The sequence below is a fragment of the Schistocerca gregaria genome, chromosome 1 (genome assembly GCF_023897955.1).
Source record: "Schistocerca gregaria isolate iqSchGreg1 chromosome 1, iqSchGreg1.2, whole genome shotgun sequence".
Taxonomy (NCBI): Eukaryota; Metazoa; Arthropoda; class Insecta; order Orthoptera; family Acrididae; genus Schistocerca; species Schistocerca gregaria.
The window spans coordinates 988,612,790-988,629,510 of record NC_064920.1 but is presented as its reverse complement, the minus strand read 5'-3'; the positions used below and the strand labels follow the sequence as shown (position 1 = coordinate 988,629,510).

Here is a 16,721-nt window from a genome sequence, read left to right as displayed (position 1 = left end):
TAAGGGCGAACTGTATAATTGTTAAAAACCATTCAACAGTACAACATCGCATAAAACATTTTTTTTTTAAATTAAGTCAACTCATATCAATAGATTATGCTGTCATCTTCAGATCAGTAAAGAAAATGCATGTGCATGTAAGATGCCTCTTTAGTTAAGATGTAACATTCGATATAAAAGTTTTAGACTGATACTATAAAAACCAGTGTGGACCTGTACATTTACACACCCTCACATCTTTTGTTGTAAAAGTGTTGATTTTACGCTGACGTCACGCACAAGATGTGAAGTGGATAAAACAGCACATTATAAAATGTCTGTCATCGCTAAAATACAGGGTGAGTATAGTTAAACTTTCAAACCTCTGTAGAAATAACACCGCCGGCCGCTGTGGTCCAGTGGTTCAGGCGCTTCAGTCCGAAATCGCGCGACTGCTACGGTCTCTGATAATATTCCATTGCAATTTGAGGTCATTCTGACTAGTGGTGTTATTTCTACAGAATTTTGAAATTTTAACCGTAATTATAATCAACCTGTATTTAAAAACATAAAGCACCTTGTGCAACAGGCTGTGTCCGTAAACATATTGCTCACAGTTGCTTGTTGCATCATACAAACACGGTACACAACAGAACAACTGTTTACATATGCTGGACGTATTCTAAACAGTGAAAATCCACTTTAAATGGCGTATAAGATACAACTGACAGGTATTATTGCCAAGATAACCTTTTAATAGTCTGTGAGAGCCACTAGATGGCTCACGCATCGGAACCATGTAACGTATAGCAAATAATTCTCTTTTCATATTTAAAATTAATTACTTTAATGAGCGATCTTTAAGAATAAAAAGATTACAGAATTGTACTTTACCAAGAAGTGAAACATGTATTTAATCCTCCCTAAAAAACCCGTTTACAGGTTCGTATTACTGCGTGCATAATAGGAACATTAAGGTATTTATTCTGCTGTAGTTTATTATTCTGGTATTGTCGTGATGGGAAATTTATTGCAGAGGAAGTACCTCAATTTTTCTATTAAGCATGCAGTAAGAAGAATGTGTAAAGGGGATTTTGCGAATTAAATATGTTTCAGTTCTTAACTAATGAGACATATTCCAAGGACGGCCGTTGTGGCCAAGCGGTTCTAGGCGCTTCAGTCCGGAACCGCGCTGCTGCTACGGTCGCAGGTTCGAATCCTACCTCGGGCATGGATGTGTGTGATGTCCTTAGGTTAAGATAGGTTTAAGTAGTTCTAAGTCAATCGGATGATGATCTCAGTTGTTGAGTCCCATAGTGCTTAGAGCCATTTGAACATTTGATCACATTCCAAGTATAAGCACTTTCTTACTCACCTGAAGATGACACTGAAACTGGTTGTCTTAAGTAAAAAAACTATTTTATGCTGTCTTGTATGGTGAACGGTTTTTAACAAAGCAATATTATTTGTTGCTCGGAAACGTATAATAAATATATGTTGTGTCTATTCCAGAACCTCTTGTAGACAGCTCTTTAAACACCTGGACATGGTGCTATGTTTAGCAGTACATCTCCTCCCTTGTGAAGTTTGTTGTCGACACTCAATAATAGTTTGAAAATAATAGAAACATTCACGAACAAAATACTAGAAGGAGAATGACTATACATTATACAGGGTGATTCTTATTAACGTCTAAATACACCCGAAGCGACCTGGACGTCGCTGCAACAAGTAATTTAATATAAGACACACGGAGCCGCAAATGTCTGGAATACGCCAAAAGTGGATGATAAATGTTGAAACTGTAACGTCACCACCTAACCACATGTGCAGCAGTTGGGAGGTGTCGATCTTACAGTCGCCGGCAGAGGGTTGTGCTACACACCGCTACACAGTGGTGCAAATTTCGAACACCTTTTGTCAATGTGACAGGTTTTAAACGCAAGAAAACGCAGGTTACTTACAGATAACGACGAATCATTTACCTGTGACGCGGTACGGTAGGTTTTCGTCGTACTGTACTTTGCAGTAAACTTTCGGAGACCACGAAACCGGTAAATACAATAATAAATTTTACCTCAATTTAAAAACCTAATTGTCTAAAACAATAAAAAGATACTGCCTGCCAGACGCAAAACTTGAACCTAGAGCCCCAGTCGCTCAAGACGCGATCGTAGGCCCGGAGCCACACCGACATGATATTTGATTGGATTTAGGACGATCAGGTGCGACAGACCGATGGGGTCAAAAAAAGGGTTCAAATGGCTCTCAGCACTATGGGACTTAACTTCTGAGGTCACCAGTCCCCTAGAACTTAGAACTACTTAAACCTAGCTAACCTAAGGACATCACACACATCCATGCCCGAGGCAGGATTCGAACCTGCGACCGTAGCGGTCGCGCAGTTCCAGACTAGCGCCTAGAGCAGCTCGGCCACTCCGGCCGGCACATGGGGTCAACTGCTGCACGTGTCGCGATGTACGGCATCTGGCGACATCCCATGTTCAACATTCGTCATCCATTTTTGAGGCATTTCCGCGCATTTGCAGCCCCATTTGTCTGTCATTAAATTAGTTGATTGAGCTTCATCCAAGTCGCTTGAGAGATTTTTAAACGTTAATAAGAAGCACCTTGTATATCTCTTCGACTTGGTGTGGCACACAAAGGCGTGAGGTATTCCGCTTTAAAATCTTTGACTTCTTTCAGTTTATATAAAGAATTTAATAGATAACAAAATTTCTTCAAACATGAACTGAAACTCTGTGTGTGTGTGTGTGTGTGTGTGTGTGTGTGTGTGTGTAAGCCTTTCCCACCCAAACCATAAAAAACTGAACTAAGTTTTTAATGTTTGGGAAGAATATTACCAAAACAACTAAAATAGAGTAACAAAAGCACTCCGTCTTCAGGCTATGAGTGGCCTACCGGGACCATCCGACCGCCGTGGCATCCTCTGAGGAGGATGTGGATAGGAGGGGCATGGGGTCAGCACACTGCTCTCCCTGTCGTTATGATGGTATTCTTGACCGAAGTCGCTACTATTCGGACGAGTAGCTCCTCAATTGGCATCACGAGGCTGAGTGCACCCCGAAAAATGGCAACAGCTCATGGCAGCCTGGATGATCACCCATCCAAGTGCCGACCACGCCCGACAGCGTTTAACTTCGGTGATTTCACGGGAACCGGTGTATCCACTGCGGCAAGGCCGTTGCCTAAAATATAGTAATGTATTACAAAATAAAAAAAAAAACAACGTTCGAAACAAAAGTGCAGTAGATATTCATCGTATATGATCGCGTTAACCGGACGAGGTGGCCGAGAGGTTGCAGGTTCGAATCCTGCCTCGGGCATGGATGTGTGTGATGTCCTTAGGTTATTAGGTTTAAGTAGTTCTAAGTTCTAGTGGACTGATGACCTCGGCAGTTAAGTCCCATAGTGCTCAGAGCCATTTGAACCATTTTTCAGTTTACGTTTCCTCAAACAATACGACACCAGATTATAAACATCAAAACTCTCACAATGAGATTTCATGTCAGTCCCCGTAAATTATTGTGACGAATTTAACAAAACACTGGTACTTTTTTTCCTATCCTCTTTGGGTAGAGATGCTGAGCTGTCACAGCCGCAGAGAGTCTCCTGTGCTACTGTAGAGTTGAAAAGACATGTGGATAGGATGTCAGTATATCGATTCATCTCCTCGCTGGTTTATGACTCTAAGGAGGGGTTAAGAGATGGGGATAGAGAGATTGAACACGTTAAGCATAGATTACTACATGCACGTGAAAAAAATGTGTAAAAAGAAAATTTAAAAAACTTAAGAAATGTAGATTGTCATATTTTCATATGTACTACGACATTTCATAATCACTCGTTTTATGTCATATCGAGAGGTCACAATTACCAGGTGTACCGGTATGAAATGAGCGTTAAGAGACAAATGTGTCGATAGGGAACATTTGTTGTGAACGAGGCTTTTTTTTTGTTGGCATGACATCTGTCAAAGATATCTAGTATACATCAAGTCATGGAACAAACAACATCATATGTTTTCATCGTGTTAAAAATGTCGAATTTTGTACCAGAAAGTGATGATTTGCGGAAAGCATTAATTTTTTGTGTTCATTTGGAGAAAAGTGCCGCAGAGTCGCATCGAATGCTTGTCGAGGCATATGGTGATCATGCTCTATCAGAAGCAACACGCAAAAGATTGTTTCAACGGTGCAGAAATAATGATTTTGATGTAAGAAATGAAGAACGTGGAAGACCACCAAAAAAGTTCGAAGACGCCGAATTGCTAGCAATATTGGATGAAGATGATACTTTGAGTCAGAAGCAAATGGCAGCAATGCTAAATGTTGCACAACAAACAATTTCTGACCGTTTGAAAGCTATGGGAAAAATCCAAAACTGTGGAAAATAGTTGCCACATGAATTTAATGAAAGACAGATGGAAAACCGAAAAACCATTTGTCAAATTTTGCTTCAAAGCCATGAAAGAAAATCAATTTTGCATCGAATTGTTACTGGCGATTAAAAATGGATTTACTTTAACAATCCTAAACGGGAAAAATCATGGGTTAATCCGGGACAACCATCAACATCGACTGCAAAACCAGATCGATTCGGCAAGAAGACAATGCTCTGTGTTTGGTGGGATCAGAAAGGTGTGGTGTATCACGAGCTTCTGAAACCCTGTGAAACTGTGAATATTAATCGCTACAGGCAACAAATGATCAATTTGAACTATGCATTGATCGAAAAAAGACAAGACTGGGCCAGAAGATATGGCAAAGTAATTTTTTTTTACAGGAAAATGCATCTGCACACAAAGCAAAACTGGTTCAGGATACAATCAAAGCACTTGGCTGGGAGCTGCTACCCCACCCGCCGTATTCACCAGACTTGGCCCCTTGCGACTACCATTTGTTTTCGTCAATGGGACCCGCATTGGCTGAGGAACACTTAGATTCCTACGAAGAAGTCGAAAATTGGGTGTCTGATTGGTTTGCTTCAAAAGACGAATATTTCTATTAGCGTGGTGTCCACAAATAGCCAGAAAGGTGGTCAAAATGTGTAGAAAGCAATAGTCAGTACTTTGAATAAAATGTTTTTACTTTTCAATTCAGAATTAGTGTTTCATTTTCACAAAAAAACGCTCATTTCATACCGGTACTTTTGGTATGATCCACGGAATACGTAGTTAAGTGAAGGTTATGGGAATCACCGCAGTGTGGCTGACGCTTTCGGCTGCAGGTGGCCCTGGGTTTGGTGCCCGCCATGGCGGCGAGGGGCGGCGGCCGCGTGCTGGCCGTTTGCAGAGAGGACGGCCCTGGGGACGCGCCGTCCGTGCACAGCGTCGCCACCAACGGTGAGTAGGCGCCAGCACACGCTACACCCTCCATACCTGGATCATAATCACGAACTGGCTGACAGCTAGCTGCTTACACGACAGCTGCCATCGCAACGACCGACCAGAGCACGAGTTTTCTTACACTTTCTGTCCTGAGCACAGTTGTCACATCGCTCTGCTGCATCAACTGCTGGTTGCCAGTCAACCGCAAACGATAACTGAATCGTATATTTTTGTAGGAGCTTAAGGAAATCGAAACAGATCTGTGGGAAATTGAGAAGAATTGTTTAAGTTGTACAGTAACTTTATGTGGTAATCATTATTGGTAACTTTACGCTATATGGTACACTTTGTGATCAAAAGAATCAGGACACCTGACTGAAAATTACTTACAAGTTCGTGGCGCCCTCCGTCGGTAATGATAGAATTCAGTGTGGTGTTGGCCCACCCTTAGCCATGATCACAGCTTCCACTCTCGTAGGCTTACGTTCAGTCAGGTGATGGAAGGTTTCTTCGGGAATGGCGACCCATTCTTCATCGAGTGCTGCACTGAGGGGAGGTATCGATGTCGGTTGGTGAGGCCTGGCACGAAGTCGGCGTTCCAAAACATTCCAAAGCTGTTCTATAGGATTCAGGTGAGGACACTATGAAGGCCCGTCCATTACAGGGACATTACTGTCGTGTAACCACTCCGCCACAGGCCGAGCATTATGAACAGGTGTTCGATTGTGTTGAACGACGCAGTCGGCATCCGCGAATTGCTCTTCAACCGTGGGAAGCAAGAAGGTGCTTAAAACATCAGTGTAGGCCTGTGCTGTGAAAGTGCCACATAAAACAACAAGGGGTGCAAGCCTCCTCTGTGAAAACCACAACCACACCATAACACCACAGCCTCCGAATTTTACTGTTGGCACTACACACGCTGGATGATGACGTTCACCGAGCATTCCCCATACCCACACCATGCCATCGGATCGCTAAATTGTGTACCGAGATTCGTCACTCCACACAACATTTTCCACTGTTCAATTGTCCAATGTTTACGCTCGTTCCACCAAGTGAGTCGTCGTTTGTCATTTACCGGCGTGATGTGAGGCTTATGAGCAGCCGCTCGACCATGAAATCTAAGTTTTCTCATCTCCCACCTAACTGTCATAGTACTTACAGTGGATCCTGGTGCAGTTTGGAATTGTGTGATTGTCTGGATAGATATCTGCCTATTACACATTATGACCCTCTTCTACTGTCGGCGATCTCTGTCAGTCAACAGACAAGGTCGGCCTGCGCGCTTTTGAGCTGTACGTGTCCTTTCACGTTTCCACTTCACTACCACGTCGGTAACAGTGGACCTAGGGATGTTTAGGAGCGTGGAAATCCCGCATACAGACTTCTGACACAAGTGACACCCAATCACCTGACCACGTTCGAAGTCCGTGAGTTCCGCGGAGCGCCCCATTGTGTTCTATCACGATGTCTAATGACTACTAAGGTCGCTGATATGGAGTACCTGGCAGTAGGTGGCAGCACAAAGTAGCTAATATGAAAATCTTATGTTTTTGTGGGTGTCCGGATACTTTTTATCACATAGTGCATGTATTTAAAGTGACAGTCAAACAATCCTGTTCTGGGCTGAGCAGTTGTCTGAGAATAGACTAAGTTACATGTATTTTCGTAGTATATCTTTTACATAATCGTTTATGAATGAGCGCACTTCATTTGGACATTTCTTGTTTTCACCCTTATGGTCGGTATATGCAGTGCTTGTATCAGTCTTTACATTGATATGAAAAACATACTGACTGTAAGTTACCTTAGACAAAACTCATCTCGCACTGCAGTTTGTGGTGGAAGGACATCTGCATGAAGTCGAAATACGAAGAAAGAATGTGGTCTTCTAATTTTACAGCTTCTGATTCTTATGTTGAGAAGCGTAAAATTTTCTGCTGCTTTTCCGGTTATGAAGAAAAAGAAGAAGAAGAAGAAGAAGAAGAAGAAGAAGAAAAATACGCCACAGCTCCACGCTTCTCTGCTTCATTCAGTCGAGGAGACTTTAACTGAACTTTTAATTCCTCAAAGCGTGCAACTAATATCTACTTGCTCGCTTCCAGTTGCTTCCAATTGCATCACATACTGTGGTGACAAAAGGCATCGGATATCTCCTAATATTGTGTCAGACCTCCTTCTAGCCGACATAGTGCAGCAACTCGGCGTGACATGGATTCAAGTCGTTCGACATCCACCGCAGAAATATTGAGTTATGCTGAGCAGTCCATAATTGTGAAAGCGTTGCCGATGCGGTATGTTGTGCACGAACTGACCTCCCGATTATGTCCCATAAGTGATCGATAGGATTCATGTCGGGCGGTCTGGATGCCCAAATCATGCGCTGTAACTGTCCAGAATGTTCTTCAAACCAGTCGCGACAGTAGTGTTCCGGTGACATGAGTTCGTTATTTGGAAACATAGCCTGAAATTGATCTCCAAGAAGCCGAACATCACCATTTCCAGTCAATGATATGTCCAGCCGGACCAGAGGACCCAGTCTATCCCACAGAAACAGGGCCCACACCATTATGGAATCACCACTAGCTTTCACAATGTTTCATATCAGCGCTCACTCCACTGCAGAGTGAAATCTCATTCTGTCTTGTTGACGATTTGAGTCCACTGGGTTCGTGGGGTCTGCGTCACACTCGAACCCTACCATCAGCTCTTACCAACTGAAATCGGGGCTCATCTGACCAGACCACGGTTCTGCTGTTGTCTAGGGTCCAACCGATATGGTCACGAGTCCAGAAGAGGCGCTGCAGGTGTTGAATTCCTGATAGCAGAGGCACTCACGTCGGTCTTCTGCTGCCATAGCCCATTAACGCCAGATTTCGTCGTACTGCCGAAACGAATACGTTCTTCGTACCTTCCACTTTGCTTTCTGCGGTTATTCCTCACAGTGTTGCTTGTCTGTTATCACTGAAAACTGTACGCAAACGCCGCTGCTCTCGCTTCGTTGTGAGAGATAATACGTGAAATTTGGTATTCTCGGCACCCTCTTGACATTGTTCCATGCCTCTAGCTCCAACGACCATTCCTCTTTAAGAGTCTCTTAACTCTCATCGTGCGGCCCTAATGACGTCGGAAACCTTTTCACATGAATCACCTGATACAAATGACAGCTCTGCCAATGTACTGCCCATTTATACCTTGTGTACGTGATCCTACCGCCTAACCCATGACTTTTGTCAGCTCAGTGTGTACAGTGCTTGTATCAGTCCTTACATTGTACATGAAAAACATATTTATAACAAATTGCCCTACATGAAACGCATCTTGCACTGCAGCTTTTGATAGGGAACAACAGCATGAAATCGATAGACAAAGATAGAATGTGGTCGTCTAATCTTCCTGCCTACGAATTTTCATCTTTTTCCCTTTATTGACATTTTGATACCTTACAAACAAGGTAGGCCGGCAGCGGCCTATTTACACCGCTCTTCGGCCATAGGAAAGACTCACAGCATAATAGGAATACAGAAAAACAAACATACATGGAGGACAAAAAACGGGAGACAAACATAATAAAAATAAGCGAAGTCGTACACCGACGTACTGCTCGGATAAAAATAAGTTCAGCACTGCACATAACGGAGAATACAGAATGTCACACGTGAACAGAGGAGATCGGACGGAGAGACACTGATGCACCAATGGGACGACAAACACAAGCACTGCGGCGACGATCTCCAGCGCACGAAGACGCACAGTTCACACATAAAAGCTGGGGGCCTGCCAGAGGGAAGAGGTGAGAGTAGGAGGGAGAAGGGGAGGGGGTTGATGCCAGTGGGAGAGAAGAAGGGAAGGGAAGGGGAGGGGAGGGGAGGGGAGAGGGTAAGGGGGTGCGTGGAAGCCCGGTGAGGGTTGAGGGGGGAGGGAGGAAGAGAGGAGGGAGAGAAGGGAAAAGGGTGCCCTGGAGGAAAACCACAGGGGGAGGAAGGGGAGGATCAAAGTTGGTAGGAGGGGTAGATGGAGGGGATGAGGGCTTCATCAGGGAGGGAGAGTTGGTGGAAGCCAACTTGGGCAAGAGTATGGAGTGTGGAGAGATGGAGAGTGGGTGGGTTGTGGGAGTACAGGTGCGGCAGCAGATGGGGGTGGGAAAGGAAGGGAGAGACAAGTGGGTGAGGGGGATCAAGTTTGTGGGAGGTGTAAAGGATTCGTATCCATTCGAGGAAAAGGAGGAGGTGTGGGAACGGCATTAAGTCGTAGATGATCCGCGTGGGGGAAGGGAGGGGAGGCGGATGCGACAGGCGAGGCGGAGCGCATGGCATTCCAGGATTTGGAGGGATTTGTAGAAGGTAGGAGGGGCGGCGATCCAGGCGGAATGGGCATGCCAGAGGATAGGGCGGATGAGGGATTTATAGTTGTGGAGGATGGTGGAGGGGTCCAGACCCCATGTGCTGCCCAAATGAAGCTTGAGGAGGCAGAGTCAGGAGCAGGAGCCTTGGCTTTGATCGTCTGGAGATAGGGGGTCCAGGAGAAGCTACGGTCAAGGGTGACGCCAAGGTACTTGAGGGTGGGGGGGGGGGGTTGATAGAACGGCTGTAGATAGTGAGACAGAAATAGAGGAGACGGAAGGAATGGGTGGGTGGTTTTGCCTACAATGATCGCCTAGGTCTTGGGTCTTGGAAGGACTGGCCTTGAGCAGCCACTGGGTACACCAAGTGATGAACTGGTGAAGATGGGATTGGAGAAGGTGCTGGGAGCGTTGCAGGGAGGGGGGGAGGGCAATGAAGGCGGTGTCATCGGCGTACTGGAGAAGGTGTAAGGGGGGTGAAGGCGGCGGCATGTCCACCGTGTAAAGAAGGTAGAGAAGAGGGTGAATTTTCATACTGAAAATGTGTTTAAGATTTTCTGCTGCCTTTCGTTATGAATGAGAAGAAAAGAAGAAGAAGCTGCTTAGTCACAGCTCTGCGTCTCGCTGTACCATTTGATTGAAGAGACTTCAGTTGAATAAGTAACTCTTTACAGATACAACTAGCACCTACTTGCGGCCTCTCAGCCAAAACAATTGCAGCGTATTGTTTGCCTGTGAACACTACTGGTAATACCATCTAGGGCTGCGAGACAGAGTAGAAAATATTAAATGATATATAGCATCGTCACTGCTGCTACCTAAGCTTTGTTTTCAAAGAAGCATGAGTCACGACTGCCACCTCTTTGCTTTTGAATGGGCACGTGTCATTGAGGCTCCTATAAGAAATAAATTGTTTTTCAAACTCCTACAGCACATACCCTAACTGATGGACTGATATCCCTTCAAGAGAACAGGTTAGGATACACGTGCTTATACTTGACGTTCCGAACACAAATCGTTATACGTCTTAAAGTTCTCAGTTCATTTCAGTGAATATTTTACTGCACATAGTATAAATCTTAAGCAACATAGATATAAATTATCATGGTTCTAGGTTGTCGAATTCAAAATATAAAAAGTAATTAGTTAATAAATGTTAATGATTTGAAGTATAAAAATAGGGCCACTTTTAGATAAAATTTTCTCAATAGCTATAAATGCCATTTTTATAAAACTTTACGTGTGGCTTGTAAGGTACATTCTTGAGAAGTGTGGGAAGAATTTTGTCTTTAGCACAAATAGTTCATCTATCATAATATTTTTTTGTTTTGTAAGGGAATCATCTGAAATAAAAAGTTTCTCTCAGAAAGCGCCATACCATACCTAAAGTATGAACTTGAGAAATGTCAATGTTGGGGAAAATATATTGTGAATTCTGTGAAGTAGTTGTGCCAAGCCTCAGTGTTGTATCTCTTATAGTTTTTAAGAAAATGTTTCCTAAATAGTCCGAAATGCCGGTTTTAGCAATACTCATTAAAAAAATATTCTTATATTTTTTGTTACCTCTGCACAGTCCAGCACCATAATCACTTTATTTCACTCCGTGAGGTTCTTCTTGGTTTCTCTTCACTCTTGCCTGCTTTGAAGAAGCCTCTGCAACTCGATCTGCATGACTGACTTCATTCCAGGTTCATAGAAACTTTTGCTCTGCCTATGGTACCACTATTGTAGCATAAAGTTGCACCATGCACTCTAGTCTGCATACGTTTCAGTTCAACAAAAACAGTATTTGTTGACGATCCTATATACAGCCGTTGAAGCTTTAGTTCTTCTTTCTGGGTTCTATTGTAAAAAAGTTTATCAGCAAGTTCTTATCACTCATTTCCTTGTAACAAAGGGTTTATTGTCTGCATGACAACATAAGACAGTGAGTGGTTACGCTTGTACACTTCACCGGTAACAGCAGCCCGTTGGAAATCATACTTTTAGGACATAGCTTACGTTGAGATTTTTGCTTCTGTTCAAGCTTTGTGAAACAAGGAAGCCCATACTGTAACTGTATGCTAAGCACTATCTGTCGGCGAATTAAGGGAGTTATAAAGTTTCATTTAGTTGTACATTTGTTCGCTTTAGGCGCTGTTGACTAGGCGCCAACGTCAGTTGATGCTAAGATGGCGACTGCTCAACAGAAAGCTTTTTGTGTTATTGAGTACGGCAGAAGAGAATCGACGGCAGTTGTTCAGCGTGCATTTCGAACGAAGTATGGTGTTAAACCTCCTGATAGGTGGTGTATTAAACGTTGGTATAAACAGTTTACAGAGAATGGGTGTTTGTGCAAAGGGAAAAGTTCTGGACGGCCGAGAACGAGTGATGAAAATGTAGCACGCATCCAGCAAGCATTTGTTCGCAGCCCAGGAAAATCGACTCGCAGAGCTAGCAGAGAGCTGCAAATTCCACAACCAACTGTATGGAGAGCCCTACGAAAAAGGTTAGTTATGAAACCTTATCGTCTGAAATTGGTTCAAGCACTGTCTGCAGCTGATAAGATTAAAAGAATCGATTTCTGTGATTTTATCCTTGCTCAAATGGAAACAGATGAATCTTTCGTTTCAAAGATTGTGTTTAGTGATGAAGCAACTTTCCACACTAACGGGAAAGTCAACCGTCACAATGTCTGTATATGGGCGCGGGAAACAACTCAGTATGAACCTGACTCGCCTAAGGTGAACGTTTTCTGTGCCATTTCAGCCAATAAAGTTTTTGGTCCCTTTTTCTTCGAAGGTGCTACTGTAACTGGACTACAGTATCTGGAGATGTTAGAGAAAACGGAAGTCCTTGTGTGGCCGAAATATCAGTGGAGGAAATTTTATTTGCGCAGCTGCATGCCAGAAGTTTAACGAACTAAAAATTACATTCTTCAGCGCACCAAAAATATTTGATCAGTACTTGATTTTTTAATTCTTTCTTAAACTGCGTTGTTGAGAAATGTGGGATATAAAGCGAAGTCGTACAAAGTGCGCCTGCATTGGAATTTAAATACGGCGCGTTCGCAGTTTCCCCCTCCTTGCACTCTGACAGCGTGGGGTGGGGTGGGGGAAACATGCGAGGCAGGCTAAGCGCTATTATGACACTCATGCCAGGGCACGGTCTGTCCGCTAAATTCTTGGCCACCCCTGCTGTAGTTGCTGTCTGAACTGTGTTGATGGTTTTACAGGACACATACTGCTGAACAGTATTACCTGGACATTTCATTTTATTTTTTCCATTCCTCAGTATTTCTCTTTCTTTTTCGTGAAGATTTCGGTTTCTGGGGCGATTCTTCAGCTACTCTATTTCAAGCTGTAATATGAGCAGAAAAATGTTCTCAGAACTCGCATGAGATACAGCCCATCAGTTACGCGGAAACTTCCATACCGCTGAAATGGCATTCATGAGAAAAATGTTTTTATAAATCTGTTGTCATTAAAACCATACTATTAAAGTATGCCCATAAAGTCTTACCCTTAAAACAAAAGACGGCAATGAAAAGTGTGAACAAGGTTAAGAGAAACTAAGTCAGAAACCACTAAACAATAGTTATCAGAAATAAACACTTTTATACACTTACCGAAATATTACCTGAGAAAGGAGATTACGCTTAAAAAACTCTGTAAGTCAGCAGGAATATGCATTTTCTTTATTAGTCGTGTATTGTAAGTAGGCTGTTTAGATTTTTTTTATTGGTAACGCCGCCGCCACGTAGCGCTCTGTATGAAAATCACTCACTGTGCCGTGTGCAGTCTGTGGCTGGTTTCCATTGTTGTCTGCCATTGTAGTGTTGGGCAGCTGGATGTTAACAGTGCGTAGCGTTGCGCAGTTGGAGGTGAGCCGCCAGCAGTGGTGGACGTGGGGAGAGAGATGGCGGAGTTTTGAAATTTGTAAGACTGGATGTCATGAACTGCTATATATATTGTGACGATTAAGGTAAATACATTGTTTGTTCTGTATTAAAATCTTTCATTTGCGAACTATGCCTATCAGTAGTTAGTGCCTTCAGTAGTTTGAATCTTTTATTTAGCTGGCAGTAGTGGCGCTCGCTGTATTGCAGTAGCTTGAGTAACGAAGATTTTTATGAGGTAAGTGATTTGTGAAACGTATAGGTTAATGTTAGTCAGGGCCATTCTTTCGTAGGGATTTTTGGAAGTCAGATTGCGTTGCTCTAAAAATATTGTGTGTCAGTTTAAACACATTCTTGTGTAATTTTTCTAAGGGGACGTTTCATATGTCGACCCTTAGCCGAGGATACCTCACTGTAATCTTCTGATTTTTTTCTTGTAGTTTGTGTACTTAGTGTAACCTTTGTTTATTGCTAGCACGTAATTGTAGAGAGAATTTCCTCTGTAGTTGTAGTTTTTCATTGTTGTACAGTAAAACAGTTGTGGCATGCATGTAGGTTTGCACCAAGTATTTCGCAGCTGCGCTTGCAATTAACTAGATATTATTTTCAGTGGTATGTGAATGTGTTCTCTTATTTTTGTTCTTCAAATTGTGTTTTTCTGTTTTGTCGTGTGAAATATTGTGACAATAATGGCGTGTGAAAAACGTAATACTAGGCTCCAAAGTAAACTGAGAAATGACAGTGAAGACGAAAGCAGTGTGTTAGCGCCACCATGTAATGAATTCACTAATGTTCAAAGTAGTAATTTGGTAATAGTGCATAGGGAAATGGAGCGGTCTGTAAATAATGGTGTAGGCAGTGAAACAATTAGTGAACAGGGAAGCATTATCGATCGATCGGCCGGCAACAGATCGCCTCAGGATTCCGAAATGACAGGACACAATCTTGCAAATACTGTAGATTCAGATTTTGCGCCCTCACCATTTTCTCAAATAAATCAAGACACATTTTCTGCTTTTCAAAATGCGAATATTGCCGGTTCAAATGCACTGCCGAAAATCACTGAGGAACATGTTTCAGACACGAGTACACTGTTATTATAGTTAATGCAACAAATGGAACAAAGGCTACAAAAGTTAGACACAACGCTTGAACAAAATCAGAAACAAATGGGACAAAATCTTCAAAAGTTAGACACAATGGAACAAAATCAGAGACAAACACAGCAAAAGCTTCAAAAGTTAGACACAATGTAACAAAATCTTCAAAAGTTGGACACAGTGGAACAACACGAGAGACAAACACAGCAAAAGCTTCAAAAGATAGACACCACACTTGAACAAACACGTGAAGATTTAACTACTGAGTTACATAACATTGAATCGAAGTGCCAAAAACTCTGTAATGAGGTAAAAACACAAATTTGTGAGCATTTTCAACCTATTTTTTCGCGGCATGAAAATGCATTACAGAATCATGAAGCAGCCATAAAAGAACTGCAGACTATTGTTCGTGAAAATCACGACACCTTGCAAGCTAAAATGGACTCAGTTGCATCCACCGATTCGGTTACGCAACTTGCAAGAACTCAGGAAAACTTAAAGGACACAGTAGATTCGATTTCAACACAAATGGACACTCTGAAACTTGGTTCAGAAAAACACACTGAGGAAATGTGTTCACTATCGGAGAAAGTAGCCGAACTTTCAGATCAGTTCACTAACTTATCTACAAAGGTAGATGATGATCTGAATGATACAGAAGAGTGCGAACAAATTAGGAAATTCAAACAACATCAGAATCAAATTAATACACAACACCAAAGAGAAATTCGGGAAGTGCAAGATCAGCGACACAGGTAATACAAGAATTACGTATTTCAGAGGACACTCACGCTCCAACACAGGAAGAGGGACTTAGAAATACGGAAAAGCCACAAAATAATAACACAGGGCATTTCGGGAATTATGAAAGAAATTGGCAAGGTGCACCGAATTTTGAGATGGAACCGCCGACACGACGTAACAATGACCGATATGCTACCCGCCGACACGATGATTTTGACTATAAGCTGTTCATTACTGCACGTAAATTCAAAACATTTAAGAATTCTGTCAACGACATTCATCCACAAGCGTGGCTCCATCAATTCTCTCATTGTTTTCCTCCCAACTGGTCATTAGGGCACAGATTAGAATTTATGTGTGGCTACTTGGAGAATGAACCAGCTGTAAGAATGCGATCGGTCATTCACGATTGCCACAGTGAAGGAGAATTTTACCATGCCTTCCTCTCAGCATATTGGTCTCAAGCCACACAAGACCGAGTAAAACATGGCATCATAATGATGAAACATTTCGAACAATCTGAATTTTCAAGTCTTGTAAAATATTTTGAAGACATGTTACATAAGAATCAGTATCTTTCAAACCCATACAGCCCATCAGAACTCATCCGCATTTGCTTAATCAAATTGCCTGAACATTTACGGCAAATTATTTTGGCAGGCCGTTGCAAAGACGACATTGAAGCTTTTCAGGGACTCTTACAAGAAATAGAAATTGACACAGACAGTCGCGGGATGCGAAAACAGGAAAACAATCTCTACAGGTCACATCCGTCACAATTCCGTGACGACAGAAACAATAACTGGACACGACAAGTCTATTCTTACAACGCAAATCGTGAGCAAAACAGACATCACCTATGTGACAACCACTGGTGGGGTAATAATAGTTACAGAGAAAGATCGCATTTCCGTAGTAATGAATATGACAGAGATTGCCATAGAAACAGACGATATGGGAACAAAAACAATTATTATCAAGAGAGACAGAATAACTTCAGACGCAACAGTTCAGCGCGAAGTTACGATTCAGGAAGAAATTCCCCACCACGTGACCGGAGGAAAGAAACTATGGAACCTACCGACATGACGACAGACGATTTAATCGTAACGACAGACCTGAATTGCATCAGAACTGGCGAGCTTCAAACAGGGCAGGGCCTTCTCGTCAAGGTGAATTTGTAGAAGTTAGGTCTCCTAATCCCAACAACGACGCACGCCAACAAAGAGATAGCAGACAATGACTCGCACTGCAGGCAGCCTCGTGCGCCGGCTGGCTCAGAGAAAAATAACATAGACGCTAACCTTGAGAAAAATTCCACAATTC

At 42.7% G+C, this 16,721-nt stretch overlaps 1 protein-coding gene across 1 annotated transcript in view; it reads left to right on the top strand.

The window, feature by feature from the left end:
• Nucleotides 1-16,721, top strand: part of LOC126278065 (uncharacterized) — a 310,230-nt gene that overhangs the window by 252,178 nt on the left and 41,331 nt on the right. Inside the window, exon 5 of the mRNA XM_049977894.1 lies at nt 5,230-5,344. Within this exon, the coding sequence (XP_049833851.1) occupies nt 5,230-5,344 (115 nt within the window). The remainder of the gene's footprint in view (nt 1-5,229; nt 5,345-16,721) is intronic.